This window comes from Corvus kubaryi, unplaced genomic scaffold (genome assembly GCF_017639235.1).
Source record: "Corvus kubaryi isolate FWS band 111438036 unplaced genomic scaffold, C.kubaryi_AGA036_p1.0 split1-37355, whole genome shotgun sequence".
Lineage (NCBI taxonomy): Eukaryota > Metazoa > Chordata > Aves > Passeriformes > Corvidae > Corvus > Corvus kubaryi.
The window spans coordinates 2,497,244-2,516,024 of NW_024582078.1; the positions used below are offsets into that span (position 1 = coordinate 2,497,244).

The 18,781-nt window shown below is 58.2% G+C and overlaps 2 protein-coding genes and 2 non-coding genes across 4 annotated transcripts in view; 2 read left to right on the top strand and 2 right to left on the bottom strand.

Moving 5' to 3' along the window:
- The window catches only part of PIK3C2B (phosphatidylinositol-4-phosphate 3-kinase catalytic subunit type 2 beta), a 19,226-nt gene extending 7,917 nt beyond the window's left edge, over positions 1 to 11,309 (bottom strand). Inside the window, exons 1-11 of the mRNA XM_042013702.1 lie at positions 11,253 to 11,309; positions 7,142 to 8,068; positions 6,166 to 6,266; positions 5,895 to 6,049; positions 5,694 to 5,814; positions 3,163 to 3,274; positions 2,995 to 3,074; positions 2,481 to 2,544; positions 1,901 to 2,047; positions 1,600 to 1,633; positions 325 to 520 (exon numbers count right to left, since the gene is read on the bottom strand). Coding sequence (XP_041869636.1) covers positions 325 to 520; positions 1,600 to 1,633; positions 1,901 to 2,047; positions 2,481 to 2,544; positions 2,995 to 3,074; positions 3,163 to 3,274; positions 5,694 to 5,814; positions 5,895 to 6,049; positions 6,166 to 6,266; positions 7,142 to 8,014 — 1,883 coding nt within the window. The 5' untranslated portion in view covers positions 8,015 to 8,068; positions 11,253 to 11,309. The remainder of the gene's footprint in view (positions 1 to 324; positions 521 to 1,599; positions 1,634 to 1,900; positions 2,048 to 2,480; positions 2,545 to 2,994; positions 3,075 to 3,162; positions 3,275 to 5,693; positions 5,815 to 5,894; positions 6,050 to 6,165; positions 6,267 to 7,141; positions 8,069 to 11,252) is intronic.
- Positions 11,310 to 12,929: 1,620 nt separating this feature from the next.
- Positions 12,930 to 13,002, top strand: TRNAK-UUU. Its single transcript has one exon. It is a non-coding gene; the product is annotated as a tRNA-Lys (tRNA).
- A 181-nt stretch (positions 13,003 to 13,183) lies between these two features.
- Positions 13,184 to 13,256, bottom strand: TRNAK-UUU. The gene has a single exon. It is a non-coding gene; the product is annotated as a tRNA-Lys (tRNA).
- Positions 13,257 to 14,292: 1,036 nt separating this feature from the next.
- The window catches only part of MDM4 (MDM4 regulator of p53), an 18,107-nt gene continuing 13,618 nt past the window's right edge, over positions 14,293 to 18,781 (top strand). Inside the window, exon 1 of the mRNA XM_042013746.1 lies at positions 14,293 to 14,442. The gene's annotated coding sequence lies outside the window, so the exon portion shown is untranslated. The remainder of the gene's footprint in view (positions 14,443 to 18,781) is intronic.

Sequence of the window (18,781 nt, forward strand, 5' to 3'; positions counted from 1 at the left end):
AGGCACACTGTGGGATTTTGGGGTGTCCCAGTGCCGGCATTCCCAGGCACGCTGCGGGACCTTGGGGAATCCCAGGAGCTGGAATTGATGCTTCCTCCGCACTCAGGATATCCCACGATTCACAACCCTTCCCTGCCACACCCTCGGCGCCTTTCACGCACCCTCCCCACTCAGAACATCCCGATTTTACCACCGCTCCTTCCCTTCAATCCCGACCCGGGACACTCGGGGGGGTGTCTCACCCCTTATTCCCAACATTCCTGGGAATCCCTTGGATAGAAACACGACTCGGAAGGGAGGATTTCACCCATGTGAGCCCCTTACCTGGCGGCCCAGGTGATGGGGATGCGGTGGGTGGCGTAGACGGTGAAGGACAGGGGACAGCTGAGCAGCCGCGCCTCCTGGGCCACCCCCAGCTCGCGGCTCCCGGGCGCAGCCGTCTGGAAGTCGGCGTTGAAGGTGCTGCAGTAGAGCTCCACCAGGTTGAGGATGGCAGCCGTGAGGCTCTCCACGATCCTCTCTGCGGGAAACACGGACAGGGATCCATCAGGCCCTCAGGGATCTGTCAATCCCTCATGGATCCATCAGTTCCTCAGGGATCCATCAGTTCCTCATGGATCCATCAATCCCTTATGGATCCATCAGTCCCTCAGGGATCCATCAATCCCTTATGGATCCATCAGTCCCTCAGGGATCCATCAATCCCTTATGGATCCATCAGTTCCTCAGGGATCCATCAATCCCTTATGGATCCATCAGTCCATCATGGATCCATCAGTCCCTCATGGATCCATCAGTCCCTCAGAGATCCATCAGTTCCTCATGGATCCATAAGTCCCTCATGGAACCATCAATCACTCATGGATCCATCAGTCCCTCAAGGATCCATCAGTCCATCATGGATGCATCAGTCCCTCACGGATGCATCAGTCCCTCATGGATCCATCAATCCCTCAGGGATCCATCAGTCCCTCAGGGATCCATCAATCCCTCAGGGATCCATCAGTCCCTCAGGGATCCATCAGTTCCTCATGGATCCATAAATCCCTCATGGATCCATCAGTTCCTCAGGGATCCATCAGTTCCTCATGGATCCATAAGTCCCTCATGGATCCATAAATCCCTCAAGGATCCATCAGTTCTTCATGGATCCATCAGTCCCTCATGGATCCATCAACCCCTCATGGATCCATCAATCCCTTATGGATCCATCAACCCCTCATGGATCCATCAGTCCCTCATGGATCCATAAATCCCTCATGGATCCATCAGTCCCTCATGGATCCATCAGTCCCTCAGGGATCCTTCCTTCAAATCTGCATTTGGGACCCCCACACTGGTTTCCCCCACCCAGGGATGGATTAACAATGGGGAGAATTCCAAACTTCCCATTTGGAGTAGGGGGAATCCCAAGTTTCCCATTTGGAGCTCACAAGGAGCAACAACACCCCCCAAAATCCTCTTTTTTTTTTTTTTTTCTCAACCAGACCAGTTTCCAACCCGTTTTTGGCCTCGAGAATGGAAGGGGGAGGAGGGGTTTGAAGATGAAAAGCACCACGAACTTGAGCCCAGAAAGGGGGAGCAGGAGAAGAGAAATACCTCGATTTTCCCTCTTGGCCAGAACATTTGGATCCTGTGGAGGGAAAAAAACCAAAAAACAAAACAAAACCACAAAAAAAAAGAAAAAAAAAAGAGAAAACCCACAAGAAAACCCCCTGAGCTCCAGCCTGGCGCTGCCAAGGCGGGTTTTACATAACCACCCCGAGCTGCCAGATCCAGGCCTGCTCCCGGTTATTCTGGGATTTTCCATGAGGAGAAAGGAGGGAATGGAGCTAGATGTGACAATTTTTTTTCCCCCCTCCCAGCTCCTTGCCGAGCCCTGCAGGTGCCCCTCGCTCACCTTCTGGATTTTGGGCTGCATGCGGGACGGGCAGGGCGGCATCTGGTTGAGGGCTGCGGTGATTTCCTGGGATTCCACGGCCGCCAGGGCGTTGCAGATGGCCATGACCGACTGGATCACCCGCTCGGCCTTCAGCGGGAAATCTCCCTGGAAGGGGCAGAGGGGCTGGAGTGGGACCCCACAGCAGCCGAGGGGGCAGGGCTGGTCCCCGGCACACCCCCGGCACTGGGAGCGGAGTTTGTGCCTCGGTTTTCCCAATTTTCTGCTCTTTTTAGGTGGATTTTTGGGAAAGGTTTTGCCCCGGAGGGTGGTGGGGCACCGGAGAGGCTCCCCAAAAAATGGGCACGGCCCTGAAGCTGCCAGCGCTCCAGGACAACACTCCCAGGGGTGCATAGATTTTGGGGTGTCTGGGCAGGGCCAGGGGTTGGAATTGATAATCCTTATGGATCTGGGATATTCCAGGATTCCTTTCTCTGACACACCCTTAAAATCCCACAAGCAAAAGAGAAAAGAACCCACCCCAAAGGCAAAGTGACCCCCAAGTGACCCCAAAACCGCCCCCGTCCATCCCTGCCCTCACCTCGGCCGCCAGGAAAGCGTCCAGCTCGTTGTGGAAGGTGTCGAAGAGGAGGCTCAGGGCCTGCCTGGGGGACAGGGGACAGCGCTCAGCCCTGGCCGGGGCACACTTGGGGACAGTGCCACCGTGTGCCCCAGGGACAGTGCCACTGTGTGCCCCTGGGGACAGTGCCACCGTGTGCCCCCCAGGACAGTGCCACCGTGTGCCCTCTGGGGACAGTGACACCGTGTGCCCTCAGGGACGGTGCCACCGTGTGCCCCAGGGACAGTGCCACCGTGTGCCCCCCAGGACAGTGCCACCGTGTGCCCTCTGGGGACAGTGCCACCGTGTGCCCCTGGGGACAGTGACACCGTGTGCCCCTGGGGATAGTGACACCGTGTGCCCCTGGGACGGTGCCACCGTGTGCCCTCAGGGACAGTGACACCGTGTGCCCTCAGGGACAGTGCCACCGTGTGCCCCTGGGACGGTGCCACCGTGTGCCCCTGGGGACAGTGACACCGTGTGCCCCCGGCCGTACCTGCTGATGGTCTGCTTGATGGGCCGCTCCTGCAGGTGGATGTAGTGGTTGAGGGTGGAGGGGCTCTGGTCATCACTGGCCTGGGGACACACAGAGGCTGAGCGGGGCCGCTCCGGCCGCAGGGAGGTGGCACTGACCCCGCTGACCCCCCCAGTGTCCCACACCCACCGTGCGGGCCAGGTCACTGCGCACCCCCCTCCTCCTCAGCAGCTGCAGCCGGATGTCGATGTCGAACTTCCTGCAGTGCTGGATGTGCTCGTGGCTGCCCAGGGCGTGTTTGCTGCAGGGATAAGGGCACAGGCTCAGCCCACACCCCAAAATCCCATCCCAAAATCCCTCCTGGGGTGCCCCATCCCGAAATCCCACAGCCAGGCAGCCTTGGGATGGGTTCACAGCGAGGCCGAACTTCCTGCAGGGCTGGGTGAACTCTTGGCTTCCCAGAATGCAGGGAGAGCCCCACAGGCTCATCCCACACCCCAAAATCCCATCTGGAGTGCCCCAAAATCCCTCCTGGGGCGCCCCATCCCAAAATTCCATGGCCAGGCAGTCTTGGCTGGGGCTCCCAGCGAGGCTGAACTTCCTGCGGGGCTGGGTGTGCTCGTGGATATCCAACATGCAGGGAGAGCCCCACACGCTCATCCCACATGCCAAGATCCTGCCTGGATGCCCCCAAATCCTGCCTGGAATACCCCATTCCAATATCCCACACCCAGGCAGCCTTGGCCAGAGCTCAGGGCGGCCGCCCCGCCTGCGCAGGGACCTTTGTGGCACCAGGAAACCCAGAGAATGAGGAATTGTTTTCCCTCCTTCCCCTCCAGAGCCGGGCCTGGCGCCGGAGCTGGGCATGGAGGAGCCCAGCCCGCCAGGACCTGCCCAGGGAGCTGTGGGAAGCAGGGCATGGATCTGAGGGGCTGGAGGATGCTCTGAGAGTGGGATTGGGGTGAGCCCTGGAGCTGGGAATGACAGGGAGAAAGAACTCTGGAGCTGGGAATGACAGGGAGAACCCTGGAGCTGGGAATGACAGAGGGAATCCTGGAGCTGGGAATGACAGGCTGATCCCACTGGTGTGGGAAGCACCCCTGCAGCGAGACCCCTGCAGTGATCCATGGGAAGCAGAGCATGGATTTGAGGGGCTGGAGGCTGCTCTGAGAGTGGGATTGGGGTGAACCCTGGAGCTGGGAATGACAGTGGGAACCTTAAAGCAGGAATCCTGATCCCACTGGTGTGGGAAGTGGATCTGGAGCAGGACCCACTCCAGTGATCTGTGGGAATCTGAGGGGCTGGAGGATGCTCTGAGAGTGGGATTGGGGTGAACCCTGGAGCTGGGAATGGCAGGGAAAACCCTGGAGCAGGGAGTGACATCCTGATCCCCCGGGGAAGCCTCCCTGGAGCAGGACCCCTCCAGCCCCGCTTCCTTTGCTGGCTCCGGGCGGAAGGAGCTGGTGGAGCCCTGGATAAATCCCACGGGAATCCCATGACAGCGGCTCGGGATGCCGAGCAGAGCTCCAGCGCCTGCCCAGCTCCGCAGGGAGGGTTTTGGCACTTCCAGCATCTCCTGGGCCACGGGAAGATGTGGGAAGAAAAGATCGGCCACAAAAGGGGCTTTGTGTCCCGGGGCTTTCCCAGAGAACTCTGAGGGCCCCGGGAGATACCGGGAAATGTCCCGTGGGGTCTGCTCCGTGCCCAGGGGGCTGCTCCCCGCTAGAAAATGGGGTTCATCCCTTTGGGAATGCCATCCCACAGCTGGATGGATCCGGCCCTGGCAGCTCTGAGCGCCCCAGGGCTGCTGTGCCTGCCTGGACACAGCTGGACACAGCTGGACACAGCTGGACACACGTGGATGGGGCTGTTCGGCATCACAAGGGCTCAGCACCCTTGGGAACAGCCCCTCGGGGTGGCCCTGAATCCCCTCTGGGTGGCCCCAAAACCCCTTGAGGTGGCCCTGAAGCCTCTCGAGGTGGCCCTGAAGCTCCTTTTGGTGGCCCCGAAGCCCCTTTTGGGTGGCTCTGAAATCCCTTGGGATGCCCCTGAATCCTCTTTTGGTGGCCCTGCAGCCCCTCGGGGTGCCAGGAGCAGCTCTGGGCTCCCTCAAAAGCCTCTCCCGATCCCAAGCCATTCCCATCCGTCCCTTTAGGTCCCAATTCCCGCGGCAGGGCTGGCTCCAGGGGCAGCTCTCCAGCGGCAGCAGCTGGCTCCAGCCCCGGGAAAGGCCGGGAATGCCGCAGCTGCTGCTTCTCCCTCCGCAGAGAACTCTCCCCAACCTCCAAACCCTCTGGAAAGGCAGAATTCCTCCAGGAAAGGCAGGAGGGAAGGAGGGATGGGATCCCCTTTGCCCATCCCTGGCACTGCCCGGGTGTTCCTGAAATCCCGCATCCCTCTCCCTCCTTCTCCTGGGATTTATCCAGGGCTGGGAGAAGCCGGGCTCCGCTTCCTGACACGGCTTTTAGGAATTCTCCTCCAAAAAGCATTTTTGGCAGCTCCCAGCTTCCCAGCCCGTTTTCCAGGCGCGTGGGGATCAGCCTGACCGACACCCTGCCGCCGGGAGCCACATTCCCAACACGCCGCTTTTGGCAGGAGAGGCTCCAGAGGCAGGAAGAAGAGCGGAGAAGCTCCTGCTGTGCTCTCCGGGATCAGCCCTGGAGTGCCTGGGATGGATTTTCCCCGTTTTTTCCCCCCCTCCATTATCCACAGCCACTCACTTCTGCAGGAATTCCTCCAGGCCGCAGATTTTGAGCAGGAAATCCTCGACGTCCACGGCGTGGAGCTCGTCATGGGTGTAGCACAGGGCCTGGTAAATGAGCAGGTCCACGGTGGAGGAGCCTGTGGGGAACGGTGGGAATGCTGGGAATGGCGGGAATGCCGGGATTCCAGCTTTTCCTGGGGGCTTGGATCGCACTCACAGTCGCAGGTGAAGGTGAGGGGCTCCCTGAGGCTGTCACACATCACTGTCACCTTCAGGCTGATGCCGTGGCCCAGCTGCTCCGGGCTCAGGTTCACGGCGTTCCACACCAGGCCCGTCCCGGAATAATCCGTGCTGCCGGAGCTGGAGCGCAGCCTGAGGAATCGGGGATGGATCGGGGATCCTGCTGGATTTGTGGGGGGGTTGTCCTCCCCCCCCGCCCCCCAAATTCACCCGTTTTGGGGGGTTTTTTGCCTTTTTTGGGTACTCACACGTCCAGCATGTGACAGAATGCGGCCACCTCCTCATCCCGCTCCTCGGACACCTCGAAGAGCTCGTAGCCATTGGCCAAGGAGTGCGGCCGGGGGGCCACCTGGGGGGCAGGACACGAGCCCGTCAGCTGGGGGCCACCCCCGGGGGTCCAGCCTGAAGCCCACCCCCGTGGGGACCACCGGACCACCCGCTGGAGCAGCCTGTGCCACCCCAGGGCCACCGCGGAGGGGACAGAGGTGGCCCTGCAGTGGCGTGGGGGATGTGGCCAGCACAGGGGGGGTTTGAGCCCCTTACCCATGGCTGGGAGACCCCCAGAGCCCTCCCAAAAGTGGCCATTTCCAGGGATATCCCGCAGGGATGGAGCTGAGGAGCAGCAGGATGGGCAGGGACTGTCCCCAGGCCGTGGGGGTGCCGCAGGGGACGCTGCCCGCTGCTGTCCCCACCCAGGGCAGGTGGCACCGCCGTGCCAGGGGGGTCCCCGGGGTTCTGTCGCTGTCCTGCTGGGGACAAAGGCGGCTCTGTCACAGCGATCAACCCGGGAAGGGCTCCCGGGAGGAGCTGGGAATGCCGCGGCTGCTCCAGGAGATTTTAATTCTCTTTCCTAATGAGGTTCTGGCACTTGGAGAGCCACGAGTGACCCGGTGAGTGAGCCCAGGTCCCTGAGGAAGGGGACTTTTCCTGGCTTTTATCCCCTGCTCTGCTGTGCCACAGCTGGAATTCTGCCCCTGCCGTGGGCGTTCCAGGGTCTGGCCCATGGGACCTCCAGTTTCGGGGTTCTGGGCAGGGCTGGCTCATGGGATGTCTCTATGCTCGGACACCTCTTCCCACATCCCACACAACATTCCAAGGAGCCACGAGGGTGGGACAAGGACAACCCGCCCGGAGTGAAGGACACGCAGCTCCAGGACATCCCAGCACTGAATTCCCAGCTCCTTTCCCACCCCAATTCCAAGGCCAGCAAGAGAAGCCTCTCACCGGCTCCACGGAGATCCTGCGGTTCTTGTTGGGCGCCAGGTTCTTCCTGCTGCCCGAGCGGGGTCCGTAGGTCCGCGGGGGCACCTGCGGGGGCATGGTCTTGCTCCGTGCCACCGGCTTCCCGCTGGATTCCTTCTCCAGGATGCTCCTGCCTTCCTTCCAGCCCCGGGAATTTTCCCGCAGCACCTCGGACTCGTAGGTGGACTTGAGGTTGAGGCAGGTGATGGCGTCCACGCCGTAGGGATCCTCCTGGGAGATGCGGCGCCCCAAAAGCTTGTCCTGCGCCACCGAGAACATGTTGATGTCCCTGGGCTGGCCCTGGCCCTTGGGGGACAGCGGGGACGTCTTCCCCGAGCGCTGGCCGCCCTCGGGACAGCCCCACAGCGGGTGCCGGGGGGGCAGCGGCGGCGGCGAGAGCTTTTTGGGGGAACCGCCGCCGTCGTGGGGCTCGGAGCCGTTGAGGGGCTCCCCGAGGAAATCGCGCTGTGAGCCCTCGAGGATGAACAGGTAATCCCCGCTCAGGGGGCCCTTCCGCCAGGGCTGCGGGTCCGGCCGGGGAGGGCTGGGCCCGGGCGGCACTTGGGGACCCTCGGGGACAGCGGGGACGTTGTAGCTGAGCGCGGGGTCGGAGCCGGAGAGCCCCCGCGCCGCTTTGATGTTCCTGTCCCCGCAGCCGTTCCTGTCAGCGGGGTCGTCCCAGGAGATGAGGGAACGCTCCTGGGGCTGCTCCTTCCTGGCCCGGCTCTCCTCCTTGTCCTGGCGGATTCGGGATAAGGCGTCGTATTCCATCTGCAGCGCCTCGGCCAACGCCAGCTCCTTGCGGCTCAGCCCCACCGACTCCAGCGCCGGCCAGTGCTCGCCAGGGCCCGACATCCTGCCGGGATCGGGATCAGGGTCAGGAGAACGGCATCCTGCTGCTCCCGCCTCCTGGGAACCGGGAAAGGCGAGGGGTTAATGGATGGGCAGCCCACGGGTGTCTGGGAATAGGGAAAGGTGGGGGATTGATGGATGGGCACTGGGAATAGGGAAAGGTGGGGATGAACGGGTGGGCAGCCCATGGATGTCTGGGAATACCCTGGGTATAGGGAAAGGTGAGGGACTGATGGATGGGCACCCTCAACCCCCTGCTGTCCCCAGGCCGATCCCTGCTGTCCCCAGGCCAGTCCCGGCCGATCCCTGCTGTCCCCTCCCAGCCCTGTGGGGTTTTTGTCACCCCCCAGACCTGTCACCGCCTCCCCACCCTACAAGAGGCCCCCCTGGCCCCAGGCTCTGTAGGACCAGATGGCTCCTAATGAGCTCCACAACTCCCGCAGGATTTGTGCCGTTCCCGGTCCCTCTCGGCCCCCCAGCACCGGCTCATCCAGGGATTTTGGTGCTTTCCAGCTGGAAAAAACGACTCCGGGGGGCTGAGAGGCTGGGAATGTTCCCTTCCCTGGCATTCCGGGCCCTGCTGGCAGCTGTGAGCTTTTCCTGGAAAAGCAGAAATCCCAAAAGCTGGCAGCGCCGGGTTTTTGGAAGGGGAACAGAGGAAAATCCACTTTTAACCCAAAAGCAACAAACTCCGAACGGAATTTCGTGGCTGACAAAGCCACAGCTCCGCGCTCGGCTCCAAGACAAACATCTGCATCCCGCTGGAGCTCGGTGGGGCTGGAATTGCCACGGGAATGGGGTGGGAAGCACGTTCGACCCCACAGAGCCAACAGCAGCTGGAGAAAAGCCACGCTGAGGGCTCCTGATGCCACCAGGGGATGTCACCAGGGCTGGGGACATCCGAGCGGGCGGCTCAGCCCCTTCCCTTCCCAGCTGGGGCAGCACAAGGAGCAAGGATTGGGAGAACCCCACGGAAGAGCCCCAAAATCGCCCTCCAAGTGCTGGTGCGGGAGCGGGAGCTGATGCTCGCCTGTCGCCGTGTCACACCCACGGACTTTCGGAATCACTCACCGCCCCACCCCAGCCCCCAACCACGGCCAGGGCTCCGGGGGACCCCCAGGGGGACGCTGGGGGTGGCGTCGCGCTGTCCCCGCTGCCACCACCCGTGTCCTATGCAAATCTCGGCTTCCTCCCTGCCACCCACCCGGCGCCGGTGACACAGGGGGCAGGAGGGGCACAGGGACAGGAGGGGCTGCAGCCCCAAAACCGCCTCAAAACCACCCCAAAACCGCTCCAAAACCACCCCAAAACCACTCCAAAAACGTCCCAAAACCGCCCCAAAACCGCCCCGGAGAGCTGATCCATGGGAAGCACAGCTCGGGAAGCATCCCGGGATGCGCTGGGAAGCAGCAGCAGGATTTGGGATCGCCCTCCCTGCCCGGCGCTCCGGGGCGGCCCCGGGGGATGGATCCCGCTGCTGTATCCATGGAAAATGCTCCAGCCCTTTCCCTGTTGCCATGGGGCTCCTCTCCCGGAGCCAGCTGCTCCCGGGATGCAAGGAGGACATGGATCATCATCCAGGGATGTGGGGAGGAGAGGGATCATCATCCCGGGGATGCAGGGAGGACATGGATCATCCTGGGGGTGCAGGGAGCACAGGGATCATCCCGGGGTGCACCCCCAGCCCTTTCAGGGTGCTCATCCCGCAGGATTCCCGTGCCGTGGAAGAGAGCCACATCCCAAGGACACGCCGCAGGCACAGGCCGGACACAGGCATGGAAAAGCGGGATGGGGCTGGGAATGCTGCTGCTGCTCCCTGCAGGGACCCCCAAGCCTTTGCAGCCCCCCGGCCTTGCACAGCCCTTCCCATCCCGGGGTATCCCTGTGCTCCGGCTGGCACATCCCGGTGAATCCCGGTGAATCCCAGTGCATCCCGGCAACGCTCCCACACGGAGCACCTGCTCCCGCTGCAGCAGGCGAGGAACGCCCGGCTGCAGGGCTGGAAGGGAAGGGCTGGAACGGCCGGTCCTCTGGATCCTCTGGATCCTCTGGATCCTCTCCCCAGCCTCCCTCTGGAATTTAGGAGGGTGCTCCGGAGGCGAGGAGGTGGGGCAGGTGCCTGGATGGGGCGGTTATCCTGGGAAATCCGGGATAGGCGGGTTCCCTCACCCCACAGCTCGCTGTCACCCTGTTCCTCCCTCTTTGGGAAGGAAGGATTGGTTTTCCTGGGGGATCCGGGCTCCAGGAACGTTCCCTCACCCCACAGCTCCCTGTTATCCTGTCTCTCCTGCTCTGGGAAGCAAGGATTGATTTTCCTGGTCACGCTGGTGCTCGCCGAGCCCGGCCCAGATCCCGGGAACAATCCCAGCCGCGCTCGGCCTCACACACACGAGCGGCTGCCGGGAGCCCATGGAGCTCCCTCGCTCCAGGGTAGCAGCTCCCAAACCTCTGGAATTTGTTATCCAGGAGCATTCCCGCAGCTTTGGGATCCGCAGGACTGTCCTGCAGGAGCACAGGGATCCCAGATTCCTCCCAGCATCCTCACAAGAGCTTCCTGCCCCTAAAACCGTGGGGTTTTAGGGCTGGGATGAGCCGACCCTGTTCGGCCTCACACCACGGCTGGCCTGTCCCTGTCCCTGTCCCTGCCCCTGTCCCCATCCAGAGGGTGGCATCCCTGCCCGGGGCAGGGGGGTTGGAACGACCCCTTAAAGGGTCTTTAAGGTCCCTTACGACCATTCTAGGATTCTGTGACCCCCGTCCCCATCCCTTCCCTATTTCTACCCCCGTGTCCCCATCCCTGTCCCCATCCCTGTCCCTCCCCCTGCGCCGGGAGGGGACAGGACCCCCCCGCACCCCTGTCCTCTTTCCCCAGCACCAACTTCGCCGTTCCTCGGGCACCATTTCATTGTTCCGCTCATCCAACCCCCCCCAAATTCCCGCTCCCCCCGGCCTGAGGGGACATTCCAAGACCCCCGATCCCACAACGTGCCCCGGGAAGGGGCAGCCCCGCCTTCCCTCCCCCCCGCTTTTGGGGTTCCCGGTGCTCTGGAGCAGCCCCAAGCTGAGCCGCAGCTTTTGGAAAGCGCCGAGAACGCGAGCGGGTCCCGCATCTCCGCCGGGAGGGGAAATTATGGATACACAGACCTATACTTATAAATAAAAGATCATTTTTTGAGCGGGGAAACCCCGGGACGAGCCGAGCGGAGCCTCCCGCTCCCTCCGCCCCCCGGCGCGGCCCTACCTGCTCCGAGCGGCTGCGGCGGCGGCGGCGGGGCCGGGGATGCGGGAGGAGCCGGAGGGATGCGGGAGGAGCCGGGGAGATGCGGGAGGAGCTCGGGGGAGGCGGGAGCACCGCGGCGGAGGCGGCGGACAATGGCGGGCGCAGCGCGGGGCAGTGCGGGGCCATCTCCCGGCCGCACTCCGCATTGCACGGAGCCCTGGCTGGTGTCCCCCGGTGTCCCCCGGGTGCCCCCCGGTGCCCCCCGGTATCCCCCCGGTGCCCCTCTGAAAGTCCCCGGGACGCTCCTGGTCTCCCTCCGCATTACACAGACCCCGGGCAGATCCCGCCCGGTGTCCCCGGGATGCTCCCAGCTCTCCCCATGGAATCCCGGGGACGTTCCCCCCTCCTGTCCCCATCCCGGCATCGCCCCCGCGGGTGGGCGCGGAGCTGCTCCCGCCGCTCTGCCCTTGTCCCCCTCCACCTCCCCCCATGCTCGGGGACATCCCTGCTGTCCCCACCAGCACCCACCCCCCCCTACTCCCCACTGGGGTCCCCCCCGGGGCTGTGGGTGCTCCTTTGGGGGGTGCTGGGACACCCCACAGCCCGCACTGGGGTCGGGGTGCCCCTGCTGGTCCCCAGAGCCCCCAGTTGGGTGGGGACACGCTGCCGCCACAGCAGCCGGACCCCGGGGCTCGAGGGGCAGGGGGACACCCCAAGTGGGCAGCAGATGTGCCCGAGCCATGGCAGAGGTGGCCGGGATGTGTTTTCCCTGGCAGCCAGGCTCCGGCAGAAAGGGGTAATGGTTCCCCCTGGAATCCCAGCGCCGCTGGAAAGCCACGCCGGGAGGGCCGTGGGTCACAGCTGTGGTTTGGGTTTAGCGGTGGCAGAGATTATCCCGAGATTATGAATCCCAGAGCATTATCCCGGCCTTCCTCAAGACTCCCCAGGGGACGGGAGGGTGGAGGTTTTGTGGGATTCACCAAAAACAAGGAGATGCCGGAATCTGGGGGTCCCCGGGTGTGACCCCATGTCCCAGCAGGCCCCAAGCAGCCTTGAGTCCAGGGACACTGAAACATTCCCTGTCCTGGCATGGATCATTCCCGGTCCTCCTCTTCCCTTTGAACCCCACACTTTTCTCCAGCGCACCCCACTTTGCTGCAGGGAGAAGAGACGGGGGACCCCCAGAGCTGGCAGTGGAAGCCCCCTGTTCCCGACAGCCCACAGGGAGAGGAATGCGCGGGATGAGCCTGGCGCTGGTTTTTTGGGATCCCGAGCTGTGCCAGAGCCGCGGCATCGGCCGGCAGGGAGAGGCCGTGGGACTGGGGGCTGCGGGGGGCTCGGGAGGCTCGGGGGGACAGGCAGAGGGGGCAGACCGGGGGGGAAGGGGTGCAGACAGGGGAGTGCAAATAGCGGGGTGCAGATAGTGGGGTTCAAACAGGGGGTGCAGGCAGGGGGTTAAGGCAAGGGAGGGGCAGGCAGGAAAATGCAAATAGTGGGGTGCAGATAGTGGGGTTCAGGCAAGGGAGGGTTAAATCAGGAGGTGCAGGCAGGGGGTTAAGGTAGTGAGGGGTAGTACGGAGGGTGCAGATAGCGGGGTGCAGATAGTGGGGTGCAGACGGGAATACAGGGAGGGAAATAGCGGCCGCCACTCTCCCTGTTACAGCGTCATATTCCGGCCGTGCGCCGCTTCGCTCCAGAGCCCGGATAGCTCAGTCGGTAGAGCATCAGACTTTTAATCTGAGGGTCCAGGGTTCAAGTCCCTGTTCGGGCGGATCTCCTTTTTCCACATATGAGTTCCTTTATTTTTTATTTCCTGCCAGGATTCCCCGCGGGCGCAGCCGGGACCCTCCGGCGGGCAGCGCCGGTCGTGCCGCGGGTGGAAAAAAGGTTTTTTTGCGGGGTGAAAAAATTGGGCCGCGCAAAAAAAAAAAAAAAAAAAAAAAAAGCAGATCCGCCCGAACAGGGACTTGAACCCTGGACCCTCAGATTAAAAGTCTGATGCTCTACCGACTGAGCTATCCGGGCTCTGGGCAGTGGGTTTACCCACCGCACTTATCAGCGTATAGTGCGGAGCGGCCGCTCCCGGCTTTTTCCAGGAAATGGGATCCGTTCCCGGCGTGCGATTCCCTCCCCCCGGGACAAACACGGCTCGTTTCTGTCCGAGCGGTGCAGCCTGGGGTGCTCGGCCACAAACCCAGCACATCGCACCGGATTTTGCTGTTTACGCGCAGCGGTTCCGCTTTGGTCGCTTCCCAAGGCTCTGACAGGATTAGTTCGGAATTTTCCAAACATATTCCCTGATCCCAGCTTGGGCGTGAGCTCTGGAAATCATTCAGTGCGATCCCCCTGACACGGCAGGGTCACCTGGAGCAGGTGAAAGGGGAAAGTGTGGGTTTTATAATGAAGATAGATGGATATTCTAATATCCAGGTGGATATTCTAATATCCAGGTGGATATTCCAGTGGATTGTAATGTCCTGGGGAATATTCTAATGTCCAGGTGGGTATTAAAATGAAGATAGCTCTGCTCTAGGACACAAGGACCTTGACTATTTTGCCGAGTCAGCGATGTCTCCATAGACACACATCGACATCTTGATTTATTCCATCCTTAAGGCTTGATAATTCCAGGGTGTCCTTGAGTCAGGGATGTACCTGCTGCCTAGTCCACTGAGCAGCTCTCCTTTCATGCTGATTAAGCTTGAAAATATACAAAGATCTTGCATCAAAGAGCTTGAGATAACATTTATTTCCCCCCCTCCATTTTTAAATTTTTATTATTGTCATTATCATTTATTACTAATTATTTATTTTTATTTATTACAATTTGTTGTGTCACGTAATATAGAATAATATACTTTATTATATACAATATTGGATCCGTATTCATGACTTAGTACTACTTTATGCATTTATTATTATTTTTTAATTTTTTAATTTTTTTTTTTTTTTTTTTTACGTTTTCCACCAGGGCTCAGAGGACGCATCGCCGGGGTCCTCCAACCCGCTGGGCGGCGCCACATGCCCACGACGGCACCGCGTCCTTTCCAGCAGCACGTTCCGCTCCGCTCTGGGGCTTCGCCGCCATGTTGGCCGTGAGGGGAAGCGGCGGCCCGGACCCCGCTAAAATGGAGGCGCGGAGCCCTCAGGGGGTGTAGGGGCTTCGTCCCCTCCCCGACCCCCGGCCCGGAGCCCATGGAGCGGCTGTAGGGTGAGCACGGGGCTGAGGCGAAGGCGGGGGTTCCCGGGGGCATAGGGCTGAGGGGGGCGGTGAGGGGGCAGGAGGCGGTGCCGGCGGGAGGGACCTGGGGCGGCGGGAGCGTCAATGAACTTTTATCTCTTCCCGGGAAACTCTGGGACAATTGGGATTGCTCCGCCTGGAGAAGGGAAGCTTCGGGTTGATTTAATTGTGGCCTGAAGGGAGCCGGCGAGAAAGATGGAGAGGGAATGTTTACAAGGGCCTGCAATGACAGGAGAAGGGGGAATGACTTCAAACTGCCGGAGGGCAGGGATAGGTGGGATATTGAGAACAAATCCTTCCCTGCCAGGGTGGGGAGGCCTTGGAATGGAATTCCCAGAGAAGCTGTGGCTGCTCCTGGATCCCTGGATGCATCCCAGGCCAGGCTGGAGCCAGCTGGGATAGGGGAAGGTGTCCCTGCCCATGGAGCTGGATGAGCTTTAAGGCGCTTTCCAACCCAAACCACTCTGTAATTCCATGATCCCAGGATTTCACCCTCATAAATACAATCTGAGGAATGGATCCCACAAACACGAGTTTGGTTTACTTAAGGAAGGGTCAGCTGTTGGGGGAAAAACCCTGAGAAAAGCCCATTTTTTTTTTCCCCCTCCTAAAATAGAGATAAATGCAAATCAGGATGTTCAGGGTGGTGGAAGTGCTTCCCCATCCCAAATTCATGGAGGGATTTAGGGGGATTTGCAGAACAATTCGCTCTTTGTGACTTTAATCGAAGTGATCACTTTTGTTTTTCCTTCTCCTTTCCCACATTTCACAACGAAAGGAGCGTTGCACAACATTTTTTATTTGTTATCTGCTCTTATTTACCGAAGGTTTGGGTGGCATTTTGGGCAGATCTTTGGGGGAGCAGCCCAAAATTCCTGCCAGATGCATCATGCCAGCCACAAAACTCATCCCAGGTACAAATCAGTATTTTAAATGGTTGTGGGTTTTTTTTTTTTTTGTTTTTGTTTTTTTTTTTAATTAAAAGGTCTGAATTTGAGGCGTGAGATGCCCCCAGGGACTCTGATGGGGACAAATTTAATTATCAGTGATGTGATGATCACATCAGTGCCTGTTTAAAGCCTCCCCTCCGGGGCTGTTTTACCTAAAATTACCTCAAATCCCAACTTTGTTTTCAGTATTTTGCTTTATTTCAAAGCTGGAAAAAGCGGTCACACCTGAACCCAACCCCTGTTGTGTTTCCACTTGAAATAGAACTTAGAAACTAATTTTTTTTCCCCTTAAAACGGGACTTTCAGAAACCAAAACTGAGCTTGAATAAGTTCGAGCTTAACTTTTCAGCCACTTGAGATCTTTGCTTTCAAAAAAAGCTGCGGTCTCGTGGGGTTTTTGGTGTCTCGAGGAGGAACTTTTAGTCACAGAAGAGGCAAATGACCGCTTCCCGTGGCGGGGGTGAAGTTTTGGAGTGGAAAAATTGCTCAGCTCATGACTCCTGTGTGATTCACGATTTCCTCTCGAGACCTTGCTCTGCTCCAGGGACATTTTCTGCAGCTCCCAACGACCTGAAATCCGCCGGAGATTCATTCCCTCGGCTCCAGGTTAGGGGTTGTGAGGTGAAATATGGGATATTTCGAAATAGAGCTGGGCGGGGAAAGTGAAACTGCGCTGGCAGAGCGTGAAATTCGCCCGTTTTTTAGGAGTTTCCACCACGTGGGAGCACACGGAGCTTTTCAGGAGGCTGCATCCCTAAATTTTGTGGTGTTGGCAGCCTGGAAATGTTGTAGAGCTCAGGAACAAAACCTTAATGAACCCCAAGATTAAATCGTGCTGAAATATGAGTATTACCGAGAAGCAAACTGCCTAAACCCCATCATTTATCTGTAAAACCCGGAGGCTTTGAGTGGTAAAATCAGTGCTGAAACGGTTAAAACTCATCTCTCATTGCCTCCCTCAGCCCCTGGGGCAGCAGAATCCCTTTCTCGGAAAGGGGGTGGAGAGGAAATCCGAATTTTTTCTCCTCTTTGGGGCTGATTTTCACACCAGCCCAGCCGTTATCGGCCACTTTGGGTGCCTCCCTCCCTGCCCTGCCCCGGGCGAGGTTTGAAAAAATCGACTCACAAGAGTCCGGAGCATCCTCGGGACGTGGCAGAGCCTTCCCCGGGGGCTGTCCCACCCAAAAATCCCGGGATAACGATCCCGGGATATTCCTGACAGGCAGAGAAAGTCAAAGCCGGTAAGTCTAGCTCGTTTTAAGGGTGTTTGTGTTCAGTATTTTGGTTTTATCCGCCAGAAATCTGTTAAAATTTAGGGAAATTATAATTGGGAAGTGATTGAAGCTGTTAGAATTTGAATTATTATCGGGTCGCTGCCAGTGCTGTTTAGAAATTAGAATGTTTGATAGGCTTCAGTCAACTCTGTCCAGCTCCTCTCGGGAAGATTAAGGGCATTTTTTGTTCAGTGTTTTTGGTTTTATCCACCAGAAATCTGTTGAAATTTAGGGAAAATGATAACTTTACAGTTATATTTAAAGCTGTTATAATTTGAATTATTATCTGGTCACTGTTTGGAAATTTGACTAATTGATTTGCTTGAATCAGCCCTTCCTAAATATTTAGAAGTGTTTGATTTTTGGGAATGATTTTATTCCATGTAGTGCCTCACAGAACTGCTGTAAAAACCCTCAGAAGTCTCTCCCAAAATCCCTAAAAATCCTTTTTAACAGGTGGGGCAGGGATTGGAAGTTCCCAGCGCTCAGAATTGGTGCTAAAATTCAGATTTTTGTCGTGTTTTGAGGTTCCAGCCTGTTTTGTCTGCAGCTGCATTCCTCAGGCAGGAGCTTGATTATTTTCAAAATACTCATTTTAAGCTCATCATGTGCCTCACATCCTGATAACCGCTGTGGGAATAAATTCATTTATCTGGGAAAATTCAGCAAAAGGCGATTTAGATTTTACTTTGAAAATTTTGTGGCATTGCAATTTCAAATCTCATTACTTGACGTTATAATTCAAAGAATTAAATTACTGCACGGATTAAAAATTGACTGAAAACATCCCCAAAGCTGCAGCTCACAGGCAAATTGAGGAGTCCATTTTGGGAGTTAATTTCCTGCTTTAGCCTAAATTTTACCGAAAAGGCTCTTGCAGGGATTATTTGCAACCAGATTCTTGTAAAAATTGAGATTTTAATCTCAATTTGAGAGCTGGGAACACATAAATTCTGACACGAGGTCAAGACTTTGAGCCAGTTCAAGCTGCTTTTTTTTCCCCCACTATTTAATTGACATTAATTCCTTTCTTTTCCAAGTTTTCCAGCCCGTTTTGAGGGAGGGATTAAAGTGGATTTTTGCTGAGTGATTGCTGAGGTGAAGCTGCTTTTTGGGAGGATGCCAAAACTGAGAAAGGGCCCTGAAAAATTTGAATTGTGCAGGACTTCCCCTTGTGGCCCTTCCAGGAAAGGCTCTGGCACCTCCTTCCCCAGAAATGCTGTTAAAATTCATTTATTCCCTGAATCCAGGCGTTTTTTTGGGAGGTTGCAGCAGCTTTGGGAGATTTTGGGTAATCAGGGAGGTGGGGGATGTGCCGATTGTGGCTTCTCCTTTGGGAATCAAATCAGGAGCTGCTGGAATGGGGAGAATTCCATTGGGTTGTGACTCAGTTGCTCATTCCCCACCTCTGAGTCAGGAATTTCACCCCGTGGAATTGGAATGTTTCCTGATGGAGATTCCCTAAGTTCCCCACTGTGTGTCACTGCCGGAGTCAGGGCATGGAATTCCAGAATCCCAGGGTCATCCAGTCCCACCCCCAGCAGTGGGCAGGAACACCTTCCCCTACCCCGGGTTGCTCCAGCCTGGCCTTGGACATTTCCAGGGATGGAGCAGCCATGAATCCTCTGGGAATTCCATCCCATCCCCTCCCCACCCTCACAGTGAGGGATTCCTTCCCAATATCTCCCCTAAATTTCCCCTTTTTTCAGTCTGAACCCATTCCCCCTTCTCCTGTCACTCCAGTTCCTGTGGAATCTGTATTATCCCAACTAGGAATCCCCCTGGGAATGAGGGAATTGCTCCTGAGGTTTCACTCACATTCCCAAACCAGCTCTGAGCTCAGATGAGCCCCCTGGTCCTCAGTGTTCCCTGTGATTGATGTGGATAAATCCATGGATAAATCCCTGCCCTGAGCAGGGTGGAACCCATTTGTTCCCAGCAGGAATCGCAAAATCCGGGCTGCTCCGTGGGAATGTCCCATCCCTGCTTCTCTGGCCAGTCCTTCCATGGCTGTTTGCTGGATGCAGCTTGGAATCATGGATTCTTTAGGGTTGGAAAAGCCCTTTGGGATCAGGAAATCCAGCC